This window comes from Eurosta solidaginis, chromosome 4, assembly GCF_040869045.1.
Source record: "Eurosta solidaginis isolate ZX-2024a chromosome 4, ASM4086904v1, whole genome shotgun sequence".
NCBI lineage: Eukaryota > Metazoa > Arthropoda > Insecta > Diptera > Tephritidae > Eurosta > Eurosta solidaginis.
Genome location: NC_090322.1, coordinates 192,714,045 through 192,741,810, shown reverse-complemented (window position 1 = coordinate 192,741,810; position 27,766 = coordinate 192,714,045). Strand labels below are relative to the sequence as shown.

The window sequence follows — 27,766 nt, the reverse complement described above, 5'->3', positions numbered from 1 at the left end:
TGACTCACATACTTGCTGACACTGCCCTCTTTCGTTATTGGGATAAGTGCGAGGAAGATAGGGCATGCATGGTCTTAGAAAGGCGGCTCTTTCCTTCCCCATTTTGCAGGGAGATTTATTGAAGTAATCGTGTGCGGTTAAGAATTATGCTAGCACTAGACAACTTTATGTTGTCGCTTCACCCACGGATTCTATTTGCGAATTACTTCCCTAGTCCACTGATCCTGTAGTACTGCTGCTTCACTGCTGTTGCTAGCGTCGAATTGATTATTCTCGTTCCTGCCGCAGTATATTACTGAAAATATATCGGTATGCTTCCCGGGACAACCGGGATAGCTGCAGCGGAGGTCGTGCGACAAACTGAAGCAATTTGCAGCGCCCCTCTGCTTTGGACCGAGGTGAAGGCGGCTCGGTGCTTCCTGTATTTCATTGCATCTGTTCAAATTTCAGCACGGTATAAGAATGTAGATCCTAAGGCTGGTACAAGCAGCTAACTTGTGCCTGGCTTGTGTGAAAAGCTTTTTCGCAGGCTTCACGAATGTACAGTGAAAAGGTCAGTTAACTGTTTTGCCTCACTCTCAGATAATTCGTGTTTATGTTTGTTGGTCTCTAATCGTCATATACCTGATACCGGTCCTCGATATGTTGGGACCAGTGTTGAGTAGGGTCAAGTCGAACTGGGCGAACATACAAAAGTCTAACTTTCCAAATCTGTTCGACGGCTATTGAGTTATTTGTTAGCTTATTCCTCCTTCTATATGAATGGGACTTAGCCTTTTCCGGTAACTGGATCCCATTCCTCTGGTTCCAAAATACGGAATATAATCTGAAGCGGAACGTTTTCATAAATTTGCATAACTCAACCTTGGTTTCGCTGTTAGTGGTAGTTTCGAGATATTGGTTCCCCCAGATCATCTTTAATCAATGCTAAATCTTCCGAAGAACTTTTCTCTTGACCACTCAAAGGCAATACCATCGTTTCTTGACACCGTTTAAGATTCTAAGCCATTTATCAGAACGGGTATGATGAGAACTTTTACAGCGTGGGGTTATAGTAATCCTTAAGTTTACGGTTGTGTTCACCTGTTATGCTGACGGATCCGACCCAGGAAAAAAATAATTTTCGAGCCTGCGAAATTTAATTTTTTTGCTTTTTTCGACTTTGATTTTTAAGGTTTTTTCATGACCTATTAAAAAATTTTCATATTTATACCCTGTCCGACCCAAAAATGTCCGCTAAAAACCTTGTCGATAGCAGTTTTTTGAAAATCAAATGAAAATTTGTTTAGTATGTCATGAAAAAAACTTAAAAATCAAAGTCGAAAAAAAGTAAAAAAAATGAAATTTCGCAGGCTCGAAAATTATTTTTTTGGGTATGCGTAGTGGAACTTTTTTCCTGAACCCAAATCCTATCGAAAAATCGATGGCGCGATATCGGTTAATAAATCGACATATGTATGTATACTACGTGTGTCAAAATATGGTACTTCCTGGGCTGGAATGTTATGATTTTTTGTGTTGTTATATTAGACTGAATTGCATTACGTTATGATGTCATGTTATGATATGTTATGTTGTTCTATGTTTGTTATGTAATGTTGTGTTATGCTAAACTATATTATCTCATTTTAGGTTTGTGAAGTTATGTTTTGCTGTGTTGTGTGTTGTTATGTTATTTCATGCTATGGTATGTTAGGGTGCCTTAGTAGTGTTGGCATGTTCTGGTATGTTTGCTATGTAATGTTGTCCTACGCTAACTTTTACAATTTCATGTTCACGTACCGTTTACCTTACATTTTATGGTGTTAAGAGTAAGGTTTTGCTGCAAATTATAAGCAAAATAGCCGCAGTATAATTGCAATTATTCCCACTGTCTTCTGTACATATTTGTGGTGTTCTAAAAATCTCATAAATACCTTAAACAACTGACGTCATCCACACACATTTTAATCTATCAACACACCCCAATCCCTCGATATTTTACAACGATAAAAGTATTTATGTGTATGTGTGTAAATATTTACTTACGCTAGCACTATTACGACCGACACCGCATAATGTAGTTGCAGCAGCAGCAGATGTTGTACCATTATGGTTGTTGTTGTTTGTGTTCACATTAATAGTAGTTGGCGCTGCAACTGTATTGACAAAATTTGCGCTCGTAGCATTTAATAGATCATTGAATTTATTTACTGATGTTGATGGTGTTGGATGTGGTGGTGGAGTTGCAGTTGGTGAATGTAGGTCTATATACAACATGCTCGAATTGCCACCGCTTGCTATAGATGCAGAAGGGGCTGCACAGCAAACGGGTGGACCTGATCCTGCACCCATACATACGCCCATGTCGACTGATTCAGCAATATCTGATTGTAGTGTTGTTTTTGTTGCTTGCTTTGCTGTCGTCGTTGTCGCATCAAAGTTGTAATTACTGTTGCTATATTGCAGATTTCCACTTGAACTTTTGCTAATACAATCGCCAACAACAACAATATTACCAGCACTATTTTCAACATTCGTGCTACTACTACCAACATTCGTACCCAGCAAGCCACCTCCGATGCCGGCAAGATTTATAGCTGATCCCAACATGCCACTTAGCGTATTGAGATTTGTGCGACTAGCAGAAAGTAGGCCGCTTTGTTTTTGTACACGCTGCAATACTGAGTCTTTGGTGTGGTATGCACCGAAACCCAAACCTTTAGGTGGCTTTGGCAAAGTGCGATGAGTTTGAATTTGTTCCATACATCCAGCATTCGATGGAGCACCGCTCACAGCTGGTGGCCCAGTGGATTTTAATGTGTTTAGCTGCATTTGTTGTTTATGTTGGTGTAATTGCAAGAGATGCTGTTGTGTATTCATTTGTTGGTATTGTTGTGGCGCAGATGTTGTTGGTTTCTTTAGAATTGGTTTTAGCACAGTGGTGGTGTTGCTTGGCGGTTGATGTTGTGGTGCTGGTGGCAAAGGCAATTCTGCAGGTGTTGGTGTTGAGGAGGGCGTGCTTATTGTATCACTTTCTTCACAGCTGGCATCTGAAATATGTCAAAGAAAATGATATATTGATTAACTTGTTGTCAAAGGAAATTGAGAAAAAATTTAAGAACGTCGACTATTTTTTGCGTGCTTATGTTGCTTTGAAAGGCTTTGTAAGCAGTCCTTTAAGCATGCGAGGTAAATGTAAAAACCAAAGAGGAAAACGAAGTTGAACCTTAAACCCTTTCATGCGTAAAATGTCAAATATTTTTGCTAAGAGCGCATTAATAATATTCAACGAATTTTCTAACGACTTGGTTGTTTATTAACTCCAAGTAAGGTTAGGTTAGGTTGAACTGGCTGGTCAATAAAGACCTCACATAGACTGAAACGGAAGATCCCCAATTAGGTGCCAGAACTTATGTTATGGAATAAGTCCGTCCTCTTGGCAAATATAAGAAGTTTTCTAGGAACTAGCTTAATTGCTGCCGCCTTGACCTGGCGAGCGCAGGATACGAACGCAGAACGTATTTAGCCGTTTCTTCCTGCAGCTCGCACTTCCTACATCTGTTGTTATTTACGAGGCCTAACTTATAAGTAAGCGCCGCTAGAAGGCAGTGTCCAGTCAGTATGGCCATTTTGAGCCTTAAATCTTCTTTTTTCAGAGATATAAACCACTTTGTGAGTCTGATATCATAGAATTTGCACTTGATCTTATAAATTCGGCAGCACCGCGCTTCTTTCCACGCCTTTTCTGCTTGATGGATCATACGTGACTCCTGTCTCCTTTTAATTTATTCCAAACGGATTTAGACATCTACCGTGATTCAGCGAGTGCTGACCCCTTTTTTGCCAACCCATCGGCATTTTCGTTACCTTCAAAGCCTTTATGACGGGGAACCCAGTATAGATGTATGAAGTTTTTCCAATGCTTCTTTGCATTCTAGCACACTTCGGATTCATACTCTTGAATTTTACAGGAACTCCGGTAGACTAATGTAATACCGAATGTACCGAAGCACTTCCAGATCGATGCAATGCAGCGCAGCGTTTCTGAAGAAGCGATCCTATTATTTATCTTCTCACCGACGAAAGAAAATACATTTACGACTTGCAGCAGATGTAAGCTTTCCTGTTTCTTCCTTATAGGTGCATACTAATCATTGCGGCACTGAATTCCTGAGCCAGACCCACGATTGAAAGGTCCACGACTGACGACCGGTTATACATAACGAAAGTCCGAACCGGGCACGGTAGTTTTACAGTATATAAGGAGGATGTGAAAGGGTGATAATGCGAACTGTGTGAGTGAGAAACAGATTAAGGTCAACAGATACATGTGTTTCTCACCAAACGGGAAATAGTTTTGCTTTTCATTTTTGTATGGAAGACTAAAACAATATCAAACTGTCAGACCATACGATTTTACTTTTTTTAGGGGAAGACTTCTCTACTTTCTTTATACTCAGCGTGCTTTGCACACAGAGTATATTAACTTTGATTGGATAACGGTTGGTTGTACAGGTATAAAGGAATCGAGATAGATATAGACTTCCATATATCAAAATCATCAGTATCGAAAAAAAAAAAAAAAATTGATTGAGCCATGTCCGTCCGTCCGTTAACACGATAACGTGAGTAAATATTGAGATATCTTCAGCAAATTTGGTGCACGAGCTTATCTGGACCCAGAATAGATTGGTATTGAAAATGCGCGAAATCGGATGATAACCACGCCTACGCAGCACCGCCCCTTTTACGACCAAGCAATTTTCTGTGTTTCGGGAGCCATAACTCGAAGAAAAATTAACCGATCGTAATAAAATTGGGTACACAAATTTTCCCTATAGCAGGAAATATTTCTATGAGGTCGATTAAAGACCATAGCAACTTAGATATGAAACAAGTTTAAAAGGGTCGTAGACTAGAATAATAAGCTATAACATAGCAAAAAATACCCTAACTAGGGTAGGCACCTTGTCGTTGGTGTGAGGGCTTAGCCGAACTCCATAGCGCCCGACTATGAGGCGGAGCTGTTTAGGACTGACATCTACGCCGTTTCGCCTCATACGAGGGCGGCGGGATGTCGGTGACCAAGAACTGCCAACCCTCTAATCCAGGGTGTAATGCGGACCATGCCTATTGGATGATTTGCAGCCAGGGGATAAATTCGGCTGTATTCGAACGGAGCCTTCCCGATACCGGGCTACCATGGGAAGTATTAATGGCCTTACCACAGTAAGGGGCGCTGTTGTGGCTGACGGTTCTTTCCCCGTATATAATACTGGACCGCTGAGCCCGCCTTGTCGGGCAGGTGGTCGTACGACCAAGACGAACGACTCATTACCTGATTCTAATAAGGACGATGTAAAGAGGAGGACTGAGTCGCAATTCAAGGACGAGAAATACGAATTAAGCGATGCGTCGGAGTCGGGGAGCGGGAGTAGTGCTGATTCAATGAATTCCGTGTTGGAGAAGCAGACAAATGAAAACGGAGTAGAAGAGTGGCGAAGGGTACGGAGCAGAGGAAGTGAAAGAGCTCTCTCGCAGTACCGTGCATCACTAAGAATTGTACAACGCTTGGAAGCAGTGGTCGACCCAACAGAAGTGGAGATCGAGCGCTTGGAATGGGCCCATGAAGCGGTAGAAGTAGGTCGAAGGCAGTTCAAAAGGTTTGTTGCGAGAAACCCTCGGTTGTGCAACCGGTACGAGAAGGAAGAAGCGTTGAATGGCAGAATGAAGAGGCAACGTTCAGCGTAAGGCGACAAGCCTGCTTTCAAGAGGCAGAAAGGACCCACTCCTAGAGCCGCGAGGCAGGGCAGCCGCATAGACAAGACAAGTAGGCCCAAAGCTGTAAGACAGATGGGCTATAATAGCGTGGTAGCAACTACCTCGAAGGCTGCGAGTCAGAGGGAAGTTCGCATTAAGGAAGAAGGAGATAAGCCAAAGGGAGATAACGCTAAGACTCCGGCTTTCTCGGAGGCGCTAAAGGGAGTTAACACTAAGACTCCGGCTTTCTCGGAGGTGCCAAAGGGAGATAAAACTAAACTCCTGCTTTTCCCGAGAAGATGAGTGATGTGGCAAAGCAGTCACTGACTGTGACGCTGGTTGATCGTAGCAGTCCTTTCGGACAAATGACTACTGAAAGGTGGAGATCTGTGGAAAGGGAGCTTATTAGCTTAATGCTTAAGATGATGCGGGAACAACCAAGTAAGCCCCTTCCAACCTTTGATTCGGGTGGATGGTATAATGGTGTGAAGATGATAGCGTGCGACAACATCGCGAGCTTACGGTGGCTGGAGGAAGTGGTTCCAAACCTCCAAAGGCAAGGCACGAACGTGCGGTTTGAGGTGGTGGATAAAGCGCAAATCCCCACGGTACCAAAAGTTAAGATATGGATACCATGCGTGATGAAGTCGGAGGATACAGATAGAAGAGGGCCAACCGCTAAATGGTGCTGTGACTCGCACAGAGGAACACATGGCACAACAGTCATGAGAGGCTGAAGGGGGCCTGGAATACTCTAAACCAAAACGGGAAAGGGGAGGACGACGACGTCAAGACGAAGGTGCTGGAGGGGGCAAACAGCCCAATGGTGCTGCAAGTCCTACAGATAAACTTCCAACACAGTAAAGTGGCGTCGAGCGAACTCCTCCTAACCCTTGAGGAGGGTTCGTTTGACGTGGCGCTGATCCAGGAGCCGTGGCTCTCATCGGGAGGAAATGTTTCTGGACTTAGCGCGCGCGGATTTGGCGTTTACTACGCGCAAACGGAAGGACGGGTGCGAGCTGTAGTAATGGTAAGGAAACAGCTGCATTCATATATGCTGCCTAATTAAACCACTGAGGTGGCCGTTGAGCAAAAGAATAAGCAGGCACTTATCCTGGCGTCCTGCTACATGGCCCATGCTGCGGAGGTTCCACCGATGGAGTGCAAAAGGCTAGTTAAGGCGGAAGGGCGCAAAGGGCGGTTGGTCATAGGCGCAGATGCAAATTCGCACCACAATGCATGGGGAGGAGCAGATACGAACGAGAGAGGCGAATCTCTGTTTTGTTACATCCTGCAAACCAATTTGCAGATAGTCAACAGTGGAAATGTCCCTACATACATTGGTCCAACATCCAGCAATGTTCTGGATATTACATTGAGCTCCGAGCGTGATATATCAAGGTATGATTGGATGGTTCTTGATAGACCATCCTTCTCCGACCATGCGTATATCAGCTTCAGCATCCCCTAAAGAGGGTAGAGAAGGGAGGAACCTTTAGAAACCCTAGGTCTACGAGTGTGAAATTACCAGGGCGAAGAGAAACTCATGGAAAAGTTTCTGTACGGACATAGAGTGCTCCAGCGAAACAGCACGGTTGAAAAAGTCCTAGCTAAGGGAAACATAGTCCAGGGACTAATAAAGAAAGAGAACGGGGAATGGTCACGTAATAGTGAGGAATCCCTTGAGGTGCTTCTCGATACACATTTCCCATCGGGAGACGGTTTAGAAGAGCCAGCAGACATCACTCACACTTCGATCACGGAGCTAGTAGTGCCGGGCTTGGTGACCGATACCAAGATCGAGTGGGCAGTGAAGACGTTTTCTAAGTTTAAATCGCCGGGCCCAGATGGTATATTCCCGGCCATTCTACAAGTCTCAAGTAGGGCGATCGTGGAATGGCTTAAAATAATATTGGATGGGTGCATAAGACTGAATCATGTACCGCAGTCTTGGGAATTGCTCGTGTAGCTTTTCTACCAAACATCATTTCTGCTCAAAACCTTTGAGAGGCTGATAGATTTGTACATAAAGTCCAACGTGGATGAAAAGCTGCTCTCCACAACACAGCATGCGTACACCAAAGGCAAGTCGGTAGACACCGCATTGCATAGGGTGGTAATAAGCATAGAGAAATCCCTGGAATATAAGGAGTATGCTCTAGGAGTCTTCTTGGACATTGCCGGGGCTTTCAATAATGTTGCAAAATGGGCGATTATGGATGGTCTTAATTACATTAAAGTACATCCTGCCTTAACCAGATGGATCGGCTGCATGTTAAGTTGCAGAAAGATTACATCACAATGAGGATTGTACGAGGCCACGAAATCAGTGGAGTGGGGCACGCCGCAGGGAGGGGTGCTATCACCTCTGCTGTGGACGCTGGTCATCAACCAACTGCTCAGGCAATTCGATGAGGGGCCCGTAAAACTTACGGCTTACGCAGATGACGTTGCAATTGTCATAAGTGGAAAGTGCCTAACAATGATTAGTTCTTTGATGGATCGGGCGCTTCGGGATATTCATACCTGGGCATCTAGTGTCGGGTTGAAAGTCAATGCGGAGAAGACGGATATGGTATTGTTTACAAAGAGGCACAAGGTCCCAAATTAGACCAGGCCTAAATTAGGAGGGGTGACCTTACAGGAGAAACCTTGCACAAAATATCTAGGAATCATCCTAGACAGTAAGCTGTCATGGAAGCTCAACGTGGAGGAGAGGGTCAAGAAGGCCTCAACGGCACTCTATGCATGTAAAAGAATGCTGGGGTGTACGTGGGGCCTATCGCTCTCTCTTTCTCATTGGGTTTTTACAGCGATTGTAAGCCCTATTCTATACTATGGAGTTCTTGTTTGGTGGAAAACCACACAAAAAACAACATACCTCAAACAATTAGAGGGGGTATGCAGACTATCGATGCTTAGCATTACGGGAGCCCTGAAAACAACCCCGACTGCTGCGCTGTATGCCATTATGCACATCCCACCTGTAGACCTGGTAGCAAAGAACAAAGCGTTAACGACCGCAACCAGGCTCGGTGCTTCGGGGCAGCTTGAGCGCCGACCATATGGCCATAGTAGTATAGCGTCATCAATTACAAGACGAACAGACTACATGATTCCCTATCTGCGCTTCGAGGGAGATCTTAAGGCCACAATAGAGGTGGACGGTTGGAGCAAGGGTGCGCAAATGGCGGACGAGGCGATACATGCGTACACCGATGCTTCCAAAGTAGTGGAAGGAGTAGGGTCTGTGGTATACTGCGCTGATCCGGAAATAAGCAGATCCTATAGGCTGCCGGATTACTGTAGCGTTTTCCAAGCGCAAATATTAGCCGTAACCAAAGCAGCAGAAACCCTGGAAGAGAATAGCTTAAGCTGCAACCGTGTTAACTTTTATATTGGCAGTCAAGCAGCAATTACGGCAATAAAATCGCATAGCACAGCATCTAAATGCGTGTTAGAGTGTAAGCAGTCTCTGGAGAGAATCGGGACAGGGAGAAGCATACATCTATATTGGGTCCCAGGGCAAATGGGAATAGATGGGAATGAAAAAGCGGACGAACTAGCTAAAAAGGGCGCATCCCTTGAAGCTTGCTCCGTAAATGTCCCAATTAGATTTGGCGAAATTAAGCGAAGGCGAGAGGTGCACATGAACGACCAAGCGGGAAAGGCGTGGGTTCAAGCGCGGGGCTGTAAAGTGTCGAAGTTATGTGTAGGTCTTACAACCTTATACTAACACAGTTGCTTCTATCATTAAAAAGAGAGGACTGTAGACTCATGACGGGTATTCTGACTGGACACTGCCTTCTGGCGTCACATGTCTTCAAATTAGGCTTGGTCAGTGATAGCAGATGTAGGAAGTGCGTGTTGGAGGAGGAAACGATCGAGCACGTTCTGTGCTCGTGCCCTGCACTTGCCAGGCTAATACTCCAGCTATTAGGAGTGATACAGCTGTCAGATCTAGAAGCAGCTAGTGGCTTAAGTCCTAGGAAGCTTCTAGTGTTTGCACAGGGGAAGGAGTTATTTTATAACATAGGTCCTGGTTTTTGATAGGGTTTTTCAGTTTGGTCGTTAAAACAAACTTCTGGTAACACTACGAACTTAATCAGTCTATGTGAGGTCGTCATGGACCCGCCAGTTCAACCTACCTACGTAGCAAAAAATAGTCTTGAATCAAGGATTTTTCACTAATCAAGTTTTATTGTATGAGGAAATGGGCAGACATTTTTTTAAACGGGCGGTGCCACGTGTTATATAGAAAAGTAATTTATCTGAAATGAAATGCGCAATTGAAGTTCACGCTGGGTATATAATGTTCGGTTACACCCGAACTTAGACACCTTCACTTGTTAAAACTGAAACCTTGTTTTGAATACTAATTTTAACGATAAGACGTACAAATTCAATTCATGCGAGTAGCCAGTGTTTGCATTTGCTACTCCAGAGTAGCAGTAAGAGCGAAACATATGCTCTGCTACTGCTCTGGCTCTGAACATGAACAGAGCCGTATCATAGAAAAGTGATAGCATTTGTTAAGCTCTGCTGCGAGCTACGTCGAGTTTTAGAGCGGAGTAAATAGAAAAATAAAAAATCCAAACGAAATGCTGTTTGTAATGGAGCGAAAGAAAGAAATAAAATGTATAGCTATTTGTTCTGTTGAGTATTGCTTGGCAAATCTTTGCCCTCGGTCGGTCGTTCTCTAAGTTGTTGTTGTAAATTATTGATTTTGTTGTTATTGTTATTGCGTCGGGACACTCGCGTCTTTTCCACTTTGTATTCCAAGTAAATGTATATAAGTAAAATAAAATAAATGCAAGGCGCAGTAACCTCGGAAGAGACTTTAAGCCGAGCTTCTCTTCCAATTTGAATCGTTTTCCTACAAATTGGCGGAATGGGACCTATTTACATGTTTTACGCCGACTCCGAGCGCCAAGGGGCGAGTATGCTTAGAAAAACTGTTTTCTAATTGAAAAAACTTGTTTCTAAATGTTTGATGCTGCATTCCACGTGGCTTGAACGCAGGATCTTCGGTGCGGTAGGCAGAGTACGCTGTCACCACATCACAGCGGTCGCCATGTAGAGCAGTAGTATAGCGAAAATAGAAAAAGTTCTCCTTAACAATGCCTAACAGGGCAAATATCAAAACATGTTTTTTGCTCTGGCTCCATTACAAATATTTTGCTATTCGCATGACTCTAAAACACGACGTTAACTCACCCTAAACTTGCAGAAGATGAACGCACACACCCTACGGAAACGCGAGTCACTCTAGCTCAACTTCGATCTGGATACTGTAACAGGTTAAACTCTTACCTATCCAGAATCAACCCCGACATACAAAACATATGTCCCGCTTGTAACGTGTCCCCACATGACACCAACCATCTCTTCAACTGTATTGTGAAACCAACGTCTCTAACACCCCTCTCATTATGGTCCACCCCTATTGAAACTGCAAGTTTCCTTGGACCCCCGTTAGAGAATATTGATGACAATTTGTGATCGGTCACACCTATTGGATGGGGCGAAGCACTGCTACAACAAAAACGACGTTAGCTCGTAGCAGAGCATAAGAAATGTTATCACTTTTTTATGCTACGGCTCTGCTCTATGCTCTGTTCATGTTCAGAGGAGGAGCAATAGCAAAAACTTCAGAATAATATAGCATTTTCAATCACTGCAAGTAGTTCTAACAATTTTCTAACTTTTAATATTAACATGGAAAATGATGTCAGCCAAAAAAATTACGAAAGAACTACTTTGCCCAAGAAGTATATTCAAAGTTGAGTAAATAGTCAGCTAAAACAGATTCATCAAAATGAAATTTTTCTAAAATTGAAGTAGTTTTCAATTTCTTAAATTGTTAAGTTTCGCTTTAAGTGCTTCGTTTATATGCAAAATTCATAGTAAACTTTCCTACTTCACTACGACCTTTGGCTTCACTTTCACTTGAATTCTGTCCTTTTCAATGATGGTCCTCTTTCTCCTATTTAACTCTTAATATACATTTTCTTTTCTTCCCTGAAAGGTTCATCCTCTACGCACCCACTTCTATAAATTGAGTGTTATTGTTTACGATTCTTATTTATGTTTATACAAAAATTTCCTTTTAGCATTTCACTGAGCAACAACAAGTGTCGTTAGAAGAAAACAAGTAAGGAAGTCTAAATTGGGGTGAAACCGAACATTACATACCCAGCTGTACACTTGAAATGCTGTTGTTGTTTGTGTTGTGTGCGTAATAGTGTTACAAGGCTGCGCAATAAACATATATTCATATGGTTCTATTCTGAACTAATTTTCGTTTAAAAGAAGCAAAAAGGATATATAGGCTAACACCAAAGACCTTGAGCGGGTAATAATTAGCGTTGCCAAATTTCCCGTATTGGCCGGGACATCTCGTATCTTTCACAAATTTTAAGGTGTCCCGCCGGAAAATGCTATGTCCCGGAATTTTCACAATATCAAAATTAATAAATTATAATCTGCTACGAAACATGGCCATATTTGCGGCTTCGATTGTATTCAGCTCATTACTATATTGCATGCCACTCTGTAAAGAAGAAAATTCATCCCTTCTGTGGTTCTGAATATTGTCAATGTTTGAGATTTCGCATACCAAATATTCATTCTGCATGGGGAAGTGTTGTATTTTAAAATAACGTTTGGAAAATGAATCCACAGAATATTGAATTCGCATTAAACACAGTAAACGTGTTAATTGTTAGCCTGTTTCATAAAAATATTTTTTTAAGTAAATGAGTTTAAAAAGTTTAATTCTATCTAAAAATTATTTCGCCGAATGAGCAACCCATACAAATATATAGCTTTTTTTGTTTTTCAAATGTCCCGGGAAATTTTTAAAAATCCCGGGAATCTGGCTCAAATTTGAGGTTTGTCCCGGGAACCCGAAATAAAAATCTGACAACCTTAGTAAGAATGCAGTTTTCCCTCAGATATGGGGATTTCCCTACTGTTTGTTTTAAAATTAAGATATAACAGACCAATAAAAATACTATTGGTACAAAACTATTTTTCGCTAAGATTTAACTTATTATTTTTGCCTACGACCCTTTTTAAAGTAATTTATATAAAAGTGGGCGTGGTCCTTAACCAATCTTATCCATTTTTACTAGAAATGTATCCCGCTGTAAGGAAAATATGTGTACCCAATTTTGTTACGACATGTAAATTTTTCTTCGAGTTATGGCTCCCGAAACATTGAAAATTGCTTAGACAAAAAAGCGGCAGTGCCACACCCATTTTCAAAAATTTTAGTGTTTTTCAATTTAATGTTATAACTCAATTTATAAAGTAAAATTCTAGTGCTACAAAGCTCTTTTTCGCTAAGATATATCTTATTAGTTTCGTCTACGACCCTTTTAAAAATCTTTTATATAAAAGTGGGCGTGGTCCTTAACCGATTTCGTAAATTTTTCTTCAAAGCATTCCTTATAGTAAAGGCAACCTCTCTGCCGAAGTTTGTTACGATAGGTTTAACGATTTTTGATTTATGATTAATAGTATTTGTAAAACTGATTTTATCACAAGTGGGCGGTGCCATGCCCATTTAAAAAAAATTTCAAATTTTTATTAAGAGTGTCAATATCAGTCCACACGTCAAATTTTAACATTCTAAGTGTATTATTTACTAAATAATCAGGTTTTTTGTGTTTTCCAAAATGTTATATATATAAAAAGTGGGCGTAGATATCATCCGATTTCGCTCATTTTCAATACCAATCTATTATTGGTCCAGATAAAATCGTTTACCAAATTTGGTGAAGATGTCTCAATATTTACTCAAGTTATCGTGTTAACGGACGGACGGACACGGCTCAATCAAAATTCTTTTCGATGCTGATCATTTTGATATATGGAAGTCTATATCTATCTTGATTCCTTTATACCTGTATATAAACAAACTACACAACCATTGACTACAAATGTGCTAAGATAACCAAGAGCGGATGGCCTTTTAGGAATGACCAACAAAAGCATTTCAATCAATTGTGCGGTCTGAGTGGTGTAGTAAACCCAAATACTTAACAATTACTAAGTTATGCTTTGAAGCATAGAAGAATTGCTTTTGAAGTGTGCGCTCAGGAATTCCGCAGCTGACTTTCATATACCTCGAGGCTGATTAGTGGTGTCTGTGTTGTCTTTTGTTGGTTGTTCTTTGGAGATGGCACAGAAAGTGTTGATCGGTTAGTGTTTGTTTTGTGATTATAAATTTGAATTTTGTGTCTTGAGCAAGTAGCAAGAGTAAGAGGATTATTTCTGAGAATTAAACGAAGATGTTTGTAAGATGAAAGATGCGTAAAGTACATACACTTATTTACTTAGAAATAATTTTTGCGGTTACATTTTGTAACTAGATTAGGCACTTTATTTGAAGCTTAATTTGTGCTTTTGAATAAAAACGGCTTGTTTAATTTACTAAGAGTTGATTAGTGATAACACATTAGGCTAATCATAACTTTGGATGCTGTAGCCAAGTGAAAATAAGCATTTTAGCGATGAGCACGACCGCTGACCTTTGTGATTTTGTCATCAGGTAGTATTCTTCCAGTGAATCGCACTAAGAGACTGTTCCCGTTATTACTCTGTCCCCTCGAAATACTTTAAACTGATAATTTTAATATTGTGATGCTCTACGACATGGCAAGCGCCTCCATTAGCGAACTTTTTGAATGAGTTCTTAACTGATTCAGTTGTGTATGGTTCTGAACTACTTTAATTACATATAGCTCATACCTCAGCGCTGTTGGTACGAGTGTGGCTACAAACAATACTGCTCTCCAACCGAATATTACCAGTTCCAAGGTAGTCATTAAACCGGTAGTGTGAAACTTTCGCTTTGTGTGACTGCCTCATTTTTTCTGCAGGAATGCTATTTGCTATTGACATGCCGATAACCTAGCATTCGATAACGATATTTTGTACTTTATAGTTTAATGATGTAAGAGGGAATATCTCTCTTAATGCCGTATTAAGTTAGGGGAAACATTTTGTTCACAATGTTGTTGACGACTAAACGTATCAGTGGTCACGACTTATTTTGTAGAATAACTCCGCCCTCTTGGCAAATACTAGAAATTTTATAGGATCTTGATTAATTGCTGCCTCGATACCTGGAAACTCTGCTGCCCCTAATAACTGGAGCCTTGAATTGGCGAGCGCAGGACACGAATACAGAACGTGCTCAACCCTTTCTTGCTGCAGCTCACATTTTCTACACCTGCTGTTACTGACGGGACGTAACTTACAAGCATGCGACGCCAGAAGTCAGTGTCGAGCTAGTATGCCCATCGTGAGCCTTAAGTGTTCTATCTTCAGAAAAAAAACCAGTTTGTGAGTATATTATCGTAGGCTTTGCACATGATCTTAGAAATTTTTCCAACCTGCTCGTTTGTCCACGCCCTTCCTGCTTGATGGATCATATGAAACTCCTATCTTCTTATTATCTCTCCCAGAGGACTTGGGAAGTCTGTCAGCGAGTGTTGTACTCTCCTTTGCCACTCATTGGCTTTTTCGTTAGCTTCTATCATTTTATGACCAGGAATCCAGTGCAGATATTTGGTCCGGCCTGACGAAGTTTTTCCAATGCTTTTTTGCATAATAGGACGCTACTTTTTGAAGTACTGTGTGAGATTATTGCTTTAATCGCCGCCTGACTATCAATATATATATTGATGTGACTGCAGCTTAAGCATGTTGCTTTCTACACGGCTATAATATTTGCCTGAAAGACGCTGTAGTATTCTGGCAGCCTGTAGGATCGACTTATTTCTGTATGGATAACGTAAACAGCACCCCCGATCCCTTCCGTTAATTTGAAATCATCAGTATACACGTGTATAGTATGCTCAGCGATTTCTGCACCCTGGCGCCAATCCTCCGGCTAAATTGTAGTCCCCAGATCTGTTTTCAAGCCCGTTTGCCTAACAGGCTCAATGTTAACATAGCTAAATGTTCTTGAACCGAGAGCGATGATATGGTCTGTGATTACGATTACTGACAAGAGAGATTGCGATCGACACACAGATGCTCAAAGTCATTCAGTCGATATTTACGCAGCTGTCGTTGCAATTTGCTATGATCTTTCAAAGTCATAGGGATATAAATATTTCCCAGCTCTAATGTGGAGGTGAATGAATCATTTGAAAGGCTGTTTTGTATGAAACCACCTGTAGAGCTCGAGTAATTGTGGTTAACGGGAAAGTTTAGTATTTAAAGCATTCGAGTTAGTCTATCTGAATTTATGAAATCCTTCTGGTCGCTACAATATGCCTTGGCAGGAAAGGATAGCAACTCAACCTTTGATTGCCAAAACTTCAGATTCTGCAAGAACTATCTGAACTAGAATTGATATCGAGATATTCCAGTTCTACTCACCAGTTTCTAGAGGACGTAAGAAAGTCTTCTTTTCATTTTTCTATATTCTCTGGTTGGGTATCTCTGGTCGTATGGTTTTTGATCTCTATGAATACAGTCTAAGTTGGGCTATGGCGCTATTCCGCTCCTTCCTTGAATAAGTAAAACGGTAAGCCATTTTGTTCCTCTAATATAGTGCGGAATGTTTTCGATTTTAGCAGAGCTAAACTCCGCAAGATAGGCGATGTAGAATTTGCTAATACATTTCATACACGTACTGGCCAGAGCAGGGCATTTATCAATCATTCGTTGGGATAACCACGCATTTATCTTGTACTTCCATCAGACAATGGTATTATCCCAATAAATTAATTAATTGGGAAACTACAAAGATTGTTTAGGAGCCTAATTAGGCTTCAATTTATGAGGCAACTAAATATGCTTGGTCACTTTACATGTGGATTTCAGTGTTTATCTGGCAGTAGTTTTCCCAGCAGTAGTTACACTAGACCTGCGCGCAAGTAGAGGGGATGCAATTGTTTGCGGTCTAAGCGGTCTGCTTAGTAGTTTTCCTCGAAAGTTTATCGGCAACAGAGTTCCTTGGTACACCATTGTGATCGGCATACATTCCACTACTGTGGCATACCGCGAGGACAGTTCATTTAGAGACTGCCGGTTGCTTCCTTCGACGAACTGCTCCTACGCTGGAGAACTTTTTTCGCATTTTCACTGGCAAAGTTAATTGTAGTATTCATAGAAAATAGATGGTGATTCCGTTAAATAGCGTTTCAACGCTTCGGCAGCCTTATACTTAAGCAGATTGAAAGATCATCCTATTAGATATCACCTGCCACAAGGCTTCTGAATTTGAAGCCATTTGTCGGTGCAAACCATGTAGGGAAATGAACCAAGCCGCCTCAGGAAGTGTGAGAGCTATGGGGTTTGCCCATTTTATATGGTAAAACTTACTTAGCAAAGATAGATGATAGCATGATAACTACTTAAAGTAGTATACTTTGACTATTTTACCTGGGTTAAGTTTGTAATATACTTATCAATAATCACTGGTAAGTTTAAAGATGTAGTTGCGACGGAGAAGGAGCAGGGTAGGTGGGGACACGGACTACATCCGAAAGGGTTTAGTTCGAACGTTAAGGACTCGGAAAATATTAATTACAACGAAATAGTTTTATAAAGTCATGAGCGCAGCTGGGGTAAGGTGATTTTGGTTGGGAGAGACTCTCATTTTCTAAGGTTATATGTAGTAAAGACGAGAGCAAAGGGAGCGGGTGGGAGGAGTTTGTCTACTATATCTGCCAACTAGACGTTATAGACTAAAATCTACGATACATAAATTTTTTCATGGCCGTAACTATTGGGGAAGGGATTGGGGTTGGAGGGACTTGTACAGTATATCCGGTAATACTAAAATTAAGCACCGCAAGCTTATTAAGAACCGAAGAAAATATAATAATTCATTGAGTAATTGAGCGCAGCTAAATGGGAAGGGGGTGTACAGGGGTCTTGCTTTATCGTACGGTCGGAGTTTATTTAAGCATTCTAAACTTAACAAGGATCGATCAGAATACAATAGAGCGATGGGTAAATGGGCGGGGGGTTTGATAGGAGGGGAGAGATCTCACTCTATTGGGTAAGTTTCATTTAAACTTTCCAAACATGCCCAGTGCAGGTGACAAACATTTCTTAAATTTATTTCATTTAATTTGAAATATTTGCGATAAGAGGTATGAATTGATTTAAGTTTGGTCCAGAAAAGGAAAGCTGAATTTTTGATTGTAGTATTTTTGGTGATCAAAATAAAATCTGTACGTTATGGTACAATCAGGGAGGATGAGAGCATGTATGTTTAACCATATTTTTGTAGCCATCCTTTTACTTGTGTTTGTGTTTGTATATATGTATGAACTCCCACTCACCAAAATCAAAGGCGCGCTCCAATATCACCGAGTGCCGTTTCGGTAACGATGCCGTACGCTGCTGCTGATGCTGTCCCAAACAGGAACTGCCGTACAAATGCTGTTGCCGATCTTTGATGCCATCACCGCCACTATTGTCTTCGCCATCAGGTCCTAAGCGTACACTACCACTTATATCACTTGCGTAGTCTGTCGCATAGGTTACATTTGAATGTTGATAACGATGTGCCGCATGTGACATATAATGAGTTCCAGCACTACCTGCTGCCCCCACTGGCATTGCTATTGTACATTTTGTGTGCGTTTGTGGCGCTTGTTGTTTTTGTAAACGATTTTTACTTGGCGATTTCTGCTGCGCTGCTAGTGTTGAATTGTTTTGTTGTGATTGTGACGCGCCGCTAAGCGTAGGCTGTTGTTGGTGTAGGCAACAATATTTGATGTGTTTACAAAAGAGATTACTATTTCTACTACCACTTCCATTACCACCGCCACCACTGCCACTGCTGCCACTACCTGTGCTATGTCCACTGCCGATGCTATGACTTGCTGCAGTGCCAACGCTTTGCTGCCCAAAGCTATTCAATGTCATGATATTGCTGCTACTACAAATGCTACTGCCAGTGCCATTAGCAAGGTTGCCACCGCTACTCATACCATGAGCCCCGCAACCACCGTTGCCATAGGTGGCAGCGGGATTGCGTGGACGGTGCACACGAAACGAATTCGAACGACCGACTGTGTGATGATTTGCTCTTTCTGTTCCGCCGCTGCCGCTATGTGAATGGGTGGGACAACGCAGGCTACCGCCATGGCGACGTTGTAAAAACCGATTGCTGCCTGCATTTGCATTAGTATGGCTGGCGCTGTTGTGGTGCGGTATCACCTGTTTGTGAAATGGAAAATAATGAACGTGAGAGTGATAGATAGAAAGAGAGAGGTAGAGAGAGCGCGAGAATGATGTGGACTATATTCAAAAAATGATGAATTAACTATCTTCTGTAGTGATTTTATGAATGAAATGGTGCAAGAAGATATAAAGCACTTGAAAGATTATAAATCATATTTACTTCCCTTTTGGATTGTTTTCTGAAAAACGTGTTGTACTTATGCATGTAAAAAGGTCCAACTTATTGTAACGCCATAAAGCGAAGAAATGTCACATCAGCAAGCATCTTAAATCTTAATGAACAGAATAGGCAAAATTGGGCTAGGCAAAAAGTTAGGTCTGCGACCAAAACTTACAGCATGGATGTACAAGGCGATTATTCTACGAGGTGAAGGTCGTCAAGGTGGCGCGATCTATTCTTCTAATAAAACAAATAAAGACTACATTTTCCTATAATCTTTGATCCTAACTTTATGATCTATTTTCCTACAAGGAAGGATTGTAAACATGGGGAGCTCACTCCAAACTAAACACCTAAATTTTTATGGACGCATTCTAAATGAACAGTAGAGTAGGAATAGAGATATGTATCGGTATCAGGACAATGTAGAGGGTACCAATTTTTCCGAGAGCCAAACGGCTCTTCCTAAATCTGGGAAGCTTTATAATTATCCAAACTTAGCGGCTGGGTACTGCTTAATAATTCCAAAGACTATGCTCACGCTTACATTCTAGAGTCACACATACTATGAGGAAAGATGTTTATATATAAATAAAATAATAAAAAAAAAATTTTTAAGTTAAACGGTTTTATTGAAAACAATACTTACATGGAGCAATAATAATACGAAAAGCTAGAAAATAATTATGTAGGCTCCTTATCAATCTAGAGCGTTGATCAGACAATTAAATAAAAGCGTTGGGCGCGTGAAATTTCTAAAAATGTGAGGCGCACATAACCTGATTAAGGTTCAGTTGGTTTTACTTATGACTATCAATAGAAATATGACGCGTCCAACGCTTTTATTTAATTGTCTGATCAACGCCCTAGATTGATGAAGAGTGTGATGACTAGTACCTAGGACCTACCTAAATAATTTCTAGCTTTTCGTATTATTATTACTTAATGTAAGTATTGTTTTCAATAAAACCGTTTAACTTAAACATTTTTTTTTAATTATTTTATTTTCATGTTTTTAGTCTTTATTTAATTGCCTATTATTTCTCATTGTCCCACATAGCATATGTAAGATTGATTAAAGTATAAATCACCACAATGAGACATTTTCGGCTCTAAAAACTGTTTAATCAATTCTGCGATCAAAAGAAGACTCGAAATCGACTCCCTCTTATGAGTGAAATATGATTTATTGAAAAAGCAACAACAAAATGTAAAGCGATCACAAAAAATTATTAAAATAAGATTCCAAATAGACTCTTAAATGTCTCGAGAAAGAATCGCAAAAGCTTTAAAACACACTTAAAAATTATTCCCACAAGACTTATAAATGATGGTAAATATGACTCGAAAAATATTAAATACTTATTAGAAATATAGGTTAAAAGAGGCTCACCAAGTGTAGTCGCGCGTAGGGTACCATTTTCTGCCGACGAGGCAGTCTTTTCTGATCAGAAAATGAGCGCATATATGCTTATTTTGATCATGCTGGAGACTCGAAAAAGACTCTAATATGATTAATAATTTCAAAAAATGCTGGGTGGGCTATTTAGTTCATTTAGTGACTCATTATTACAAGGACTCTTTCCTGACAATTTGTTACAACCTAAGTCCTCAATACATAATCCTTCCAAAGACTTTACTCAACTCTGCGCCGCGTATGCTTGTCCCTCCTCCAACTCCAACATATTTTGATCTCACTTCTGCCGCACTGTATGCAATATTTGTTCCAAATATGAGCCAAATCGGACCACAAATACGATTTTTGCGAATATCTCGATCCTTGCGTCATCTAGCGGCGATTTTTTTTCTTATTATTGCATTGTGATCGGGTTCTGAACTATATTCCAAGTTTCAAGCCTGTAGTTTATCGGGAAGTTACTTAAATTTCAATTACAAAATTCGTTCACAACGGCCGTGCAGCCTGCCTGTCAAGTCAAGCTAAATAAAACCGTTTAAAAACTAAAGTTTTTTTTCTAAGTGTATATATTAAAGTATATTATGATTCATCACAGCTGCTTAACCCATATACACTTGCAGTACTTTTGTTTTTGTTTTGCCCTTAAGAATAGGCACAGATACAAATTCATACTTTGAATATAAAAAAAAAATTTCATGGCACTCCCATATGCCGTCACATATAAATACGATTCATATGAAAGTGCCTGAATTTCATATGAAAGTGCAAAGAACACTAACAAATTGAACAAATTGAAAATATTGTAGCACTGAAGAAAATTTTAATTCAAAATTTATTCATTAAGGGAACCAATCAAAATTCTTTGAAAATTGAAAAAAATTTTTTTTTTTTCAATTCAAAAAAGTTTTAATTTTGTATGTGTTTTGTGATTTGCACTTCAATATAAAAATCTTTGAATAGCACTGATTATGATGATTACCTTATCTTCCAACAAATTCGAAAATAAATCAAGATGATCTTCGTCTTCGCTCATCATTGCAAAGAAATCCTTGAATGTGTCCGGAAAGGTAGCCGGAAATTGTCCTTGACGTGAATCTAATTTAGCGTCCATTGCTAAAACAAAAAGAAAAACAACAAAGTTAAAATTAGAAGAAGGAAATAGAAAATATGTACATATGTATGTGTGTACGATGTATTTGTGCAGTTTTTGCACGCTAAAGATTTTATAAGCAATGAAATTAGTGAAGCGAACTCAACATTATAGGAAAAATGTGAGACAATGTCTGGGATAAGGAATTAAATACCTAGAGTTGATTATTTACGAATGCAATCAATTTGCTTTATATGAAGAAATATTTTTTGAATAAATTAATTTGTTTTTTATTTGAATCATCACATATATTATTTCTGATTGCTGTTTTTATGTACGGGTCCCTTTTTCGCTCTTATTGGAATTCAAATCTATAAATAAAGCTGTGGTTGTAAAGATGGAGATTCGGGCTATTAGCGAGCTTTGGGCAATTTTGGTCGTAGTGCTTTTGTTTAGCTATATTTTATTAAAATAATTTGTTAAAAATAAACGATTGTGAACCCATAAAGAAATATATTTGTACTATGGCACTATTGCGAATATTTGCACTGCATTACCGGCAGTTGCTGCCATACGCTAGATGGCAGCTGTAAGTTTTAATTGATTGATAGAGCAGCTGATTTCTGTTGATATTTGATCTTTTATATTGGTTGTGCAAGATGCGCACTGGTCCGGCTCGTTTCCTTCAGTTAACATATGCAATGATTTTTTTGGGTTCATAACTAAATGAGTAAACTATGGTTAGGTTGAATTGGCCCAAGCGTTAGCTCACTTTAGTATCACCGAGTACGTTATTCCACCTAAGCTTATTTCAACCTTTTCACACTAACGACAAGCCGCATCCTCCGAAAAAGAACTGTTTTAAGTAACTTTTCAATAGTAGTTCTACAATTCTTGAAAGGGAGAATAAAAAAACCTTAAAATTGCGCCAGATGTTCATATTTTCGTGTATACTCACGTTTATCTAACTCAGGATTCCAAGTGTCCGCAGAAAAACACAGCCAAACAATTACGCGTTATTTTAATTCCTTCAACCATAGGAGATCTCATAGACACACGAGCACATTTGTGTAAAGAAATCTTCACCATTCAACACTTTATTTGTAGTATTCTTAAAGTTTTAGCTCTCTAAGGAAGCAGTTAACTGAAAAGTTTTTGCTCGGCAGCAAAATTTACTGTCTTTGATGGGCAAGTGCGATTAACAACAGACAAAGCCATTGAAGGCCTGGACGATGTTTTATTTAGCAAAAGGAAATATGTAAAGGTAAAGGTTTTGCTGATACAAATTTGTTTGTGTATATGTATATGGTTTATGTAGAAGAGATAAAAAAACACTGCCTTGTCGTTAGTGGCAAGCGGTTTTATTTATTCTGATTGAGCAATTTATTGAGTTTAGCTTTTTTGTGGTTGAGGGATAGCCGTTGTTAAGTACTAAGAGTGCATTAATGCCATGAACAACTTTTAGCAAAAATTTAGTTACCTAGTTATAGCCGTGCTTTTTTTTGCATGTGTATACATCTACATTTGCGGGTAAAAAAAAAACACTTATCATCACTTAAATAATGTTTAGGTGACCTATCTAGCGGCAGTTATTGAAGGCTCGCGGCAGTGGTAAATAAGTCGCTACAAAACGGGTTCTTCTGAATAGCGGTGTGTAGTTTATAACCTATAGATGTTGTCGATTGCTATGAATAATAGACTCACACTATTTCCGGTCATAGAAGTGGAGAATAGTGTTGAGATAAAATCAAGAGACACATTTCAGTTGCAACTGAGTATAATGCACACTGAAATTTAGCAGTACTAATTTTCTGCGCAAAAATTTCATAAGTTTACATAAAGTTACATACTTAGCAGTCCATAGAAAATATAAGTGCATATGTGTAAAAAAACACAGCTAATATATATTGTAATCCAGCAGACCAGGCAGACGTTGCTCTGCCCTAGTTTTGGTTAATCTGCTTAACTTTTCAGCAGGTTTAACCTCTTACTCTCCCTTTCCCTCTCTCCTTCCTTACCTTTTTATTCACTCTTCAATCCGCCTTTCTCTTTTTCTGCGCCTCTTTCTCCCTCTCCGTCCCTTCTCTCGCTTCTTTTACGCTCCATCTATCCATATCTCACTATCTTCGTCTAACTCTATCTATTTCTCCTTCCATCTTTTCTCTTCGCTCTAGTTCTTCTCCATCCCTCTTTCTCAGCCGCAGACCCACCACAAGTTGAAGTCTCAGGCACAGCCACAGTCTTGGTCTCAGTCCCAGTCCCAGTCCCTGCCCCAGTCCCAGTCCCAGTCCCAGTCCCTGCCCCAGTCCCAGTCCCAGTACCAGTCCTAGTCCCAGTCCCAGTCCCAGTCCCAGTCCCAGCCTCAGTCCCAGTCCCAGTCCCAGTCCCAGTCCCAGTCCCAGTCCCAGTCCCAGTCCCAGTACCAGTCCCAGTCCCAGTCCCAGTCCCAGTCCCAGTCCCAGTCCCAGTCCCAGTCCCAGTCAAAGTCTCAGTCCCAGTCCCAGTTCCATACCCAGTCCCAGTCTCAGTCCAAGCCCCATTCCCAGTCCCAACCCATTCTCAGTCCCAGTCCCAGTCCCAGTCCCAGTCTCAGCCCTAGTCCACGTCCCAGTCTCAGTCCCAGTCCCAGTCCCAGTCCCAGTCCCAGTCCCAGTCCCAGTCCCAGTCCCAGTCCCAGTCCCAGTCCCAGTCCCAGTCCCAGTCCCAGTCCCAGTCAGAGTCCCAGTCCCAGTCCCAGTCCCAGTCCCAGTCCCAGTCCCAGTCCCAGTCCCAGTCCCAGTCTCAGTCCCAGTCCCAATTCCAGTCCTAGTTCCAGTCCCAGTCCCAGTCCCAGTGGGTCCCTGCTTCATATCCCGAAAAAAGTACTAATCTAGGCAAAGGGCTACCTATATGCCCAATTTCAGGTAAATCGAACCAAGTACAGAATTTATTCGGAAGGATCAGTCCGTGGTCCACTTCCCGGAAATAAACTTCACAGGAACGCTAGTCTATATTTCAAGTTGGAAATAACTGCACAACTATGTGCAAATTTGATTGAAATCGTTAAATAGCTTAGGAGTCCATAGCGGACAAATAACGTGACATGAAATTTATAAATATTAAGGTAAAGCATACATGCATACATACATCCGTGAATACAAATACAGCAGTGGCAGTTTCCATCAAATGCCGTCAATTAAATTCTTATTTTATTATATTCGATATTTTAAGAAAAAACTTTTTTGAATTTTTTAAGTCGGTGTTTACACACCAATAATACTGTTGATGGAACTCGTTACTTGAAGAAGAGGGCGTGACGAGGAAAGCAGACGGTCGCCTGTGCTTGTGCTCGGCAGCTCGCTTTGCGTTATCTGTATTCTTTTCAAAAATTCGTTTCTCTTAAATTTTTCTTTTTAAATTGCTACGTTTCTTGTATTGTACTAATTATTATTATATTTATATTTCAAATATTGAAATATTTGGTGCTTCATTTTGAGTTTTTGAATAAATAAAAAAATTGCTTCGAAAAAAGTTTAAAGGAAATGCCAAAAAAATTACAGAGAGTTGCCGTGTGTAAATGGAATGCGCAACATCAAAAGATAAATTGCCGATAATGAGCAACAAAAATATTTGTTTGTAAACTCGATCTAAACAAAGAACAAGCCAAACTCTAAAATTTTTTCGAAAAAACTTCGGAAAATTTCGAATTTTTCATTTAGAGTCCTCAGAGTTTTATAAGCATGTATGCAGTTCTGTAGCCCAATTAATTTTAGTCTAAAACAATATAACTTATAGTTCTTTCAAAATTCGCATTGATTTTTGAAAGTATTTGTTCCAGTAGGTGTTGTAGAAATAATTGTTTTAAGTAGTTATTGTAAGAAAATATGAAAAACACCCTTCGGAAAAAATTGTCAAAAAGTAATGCGAATTTTGGAGACATATAACTAACACTTCGCCCGACTAAACTTGATTCAACTACAAAACTGCATACCCAGAAAAATTCAGAGAACCCCAAGTAAAAAGTTCGAAATTTTCTCGAATTTTCCAATTTTTTCCAAAACGTTTTTGAGGTTGGTTTGTATAGTTTCAGTAGCAAAACTCATAGCAGTTCATTCTCCTAACGTCAAAAATAAAGAAATAGGAACATAGTTAGCAAAAACTGCCACTGCTATTCTTTTGATTGCTGCTGTACATTAGACCGTGGCAATTTGTTTCCTCAGTTGTGCCATTTCCCAACGTATAAAAGCTCGCTGCTGTACATTGTTGACATAAAAAGAACTTAGCAAAAACTGTTACGCTTACGCTTAAACTTTATATGGACTGCTAAGCTTTAAACTTTATCTACTTTTCTGCAGTTGCTGTGCATAAAATTAGTACTCCTAAATTTAAATACGCTTTATACTCAGATGCAACTGAAATATGTGTCTATGTTCCACCTCTACACTAATTCTATATATCACCTCCACAAATGGTGTGTGTCCACTATTCACAGCAACCGATTCAGCTATAGGTTATATACAGGCATACAACAGAGGTTTTTGTCTCCGCTTTTCGGTACAACATGTTCTGTAGCTAGGTCTCCTAAGCATTATCTAAGTGAGCATAAGCGTTTTTTTTACGCGCAAACGGAGACGTATATACATAAGTGTAAAAAAAAAACAGGGCTTATATTAATCTTGTAAGATTGTGACGACTTAAAAGGATATAGCTTGTGTGGCAGACATTTTTTTATCGCACTGTCTAATATGCATGTCTAATCAAATTATTATTTAGTCATGGACTTTTTGGGAAATAATTGCAGTATATTGACTTTCAGTAAGTTTTGTTTACTTTATTCTCACTCAATCTAGTTTGGCCTACCTGGAAACTTTTTGACGTGCTAGCTGAGGTGTGGATGAAGTGTGGATTTTGGCAGAGTTCAGTGAAATTGTAAATTGCTTGGACATGCTATTTTTGTGGTCGATTGCAAGTAGCTTTAAGTTCTTTGGTGCTTTGACTTTGAACTTTGGTTGTTTGTGGTGTGCAATGAAATGAAATTAATTTTACAAGAAATTCTGTAAACTACCCATATAAATAGCTTTAAAGTATGTAGGACGTTGTTGCTGAAAAAATATATGACAGTGTGTAAAGCTTTAAAAGCGTCTAAACGAGTGGCAAAGGAAGAACGTTTTTGGGGAAAATGGCAAAAGTTAGTTGGGTAAAAACTCGAGTTGGTTTAGTTGTCTTTTATGCATTTCACAAGTTTAGGCTGTGTGCGAGTTGACCTAAATTTCTACCTAATTAGGGAAAAAACCTAAATCACTGGAAACTGTCGGTAAAGTAGTCCAAAATAAAAATTTAGAATTTTTATGAGCATACTTTTCAACCTGAATTCAAAGTCAAATTTCAAAAACAAAAATATTGATTTTTCAATATTGTATGTATATGCAAATAAATGGCTTTTGTCTATTCAATTTAAGTAAATCATAGACCATAGAGCGATGATCCCTGTTGCGATTAAGGTCCGATCGATTGTACATGATGGTGAGCTCAAATTTATTCAAGCTGATTTTGGTGTCACAAGGATAGGATCCTTCTCAAATATGGACCACAATCTGAACATGTTTGGCAACCAAGTGCACTAATTGGCCTAAAGAAGTTATTGGAGGCCCACCAACATCACAGTATTGAATTCAAGATTGTGGAAACGGTCATTGTGCATGTGCTCCACTATGTCCGAAAAAAAGCCTTATAAAACGGAGCCACTGTATTTTCTTGTACTGCTATCTTGGGATAGGTACTTACCGCGGACCCTAATTGACCTCTGTTCTTTTTAAGCATGGAAACGCGTCAAAATTACCAAATTTCCCGTGTTGTTATTATATTCTTTGCAGAAATAAACAAAATAGGTTTTCAAATCAACTCGCACAGTTTTGACAGATTTTTCCTAAATTGTTGCAGTGCTGGAAAGTTCCAGTGGAATATTCGTTTAGGTACCTAAAATTTAGGTGAACTCGCACGCAGCCTTAGTTTCGGTTTTCTTTGCAGCACCCTAATAAAAAGCAATTTCTCAAATTCGGTTCAAATCTTGGTTGGCAGACCTATGAAACTTCCCTTAGTCTCAATAATCATTAACTTATTGGCTTTTTTAATTTTATTGATTAGCTACCTGTAATTT

General features: G+C 39.9%; 1 protein-coding gene and 1 long non-coding RNA gene across 7 annotated transcripts in view; one reads left to right on the top strand and one right to left on the bottom strand.

Moving 5' to 3' along the window:
* LOC137250822 (uncharacterized) overlaps positions 1 to 27,766 on the bottom strand; it is a 345,007-nt gene that overhangs the window by 84,235 nt on the left and 233,006 nt on the right. For all 6 annotated transcript variants that reach the window (XM_067784380.1, XM_067784381.1, XM_067784383.1 and 3 more), the window contains 3 exons: positions 21,520 to 21,653; positions 18,057 to 18,939; positions 2,029 to 3,032 (listed from right to left, as the gene is read on the bottom strand). In XM_067784380.1, coding sequence (XP_067640481.1) covers positions 2,029 to 3,032; positions 18,057 to 18,939; positions 21,520 to 21,651 — 2,019 coding nt within the window. In that variant the 5' untranslated portion in view covers positions 21,652 to 21,653. The remainder of the gene's footprint in view (positions 1 to 2,028; positions 3,033 to 18,056; positions 18,940 to 21,519; positions 21,654 to 27,766) is intronic.
* LOC137250823 (uncharacterized) overlaps positions 1 to 27,766 on the top strand; it is a 226,465-nt gene that overhangs the window by 120,276 nt on the left and 78,423 nt on the right. The gene's annotated exons all lie outside the window — the stretch shown is intronic.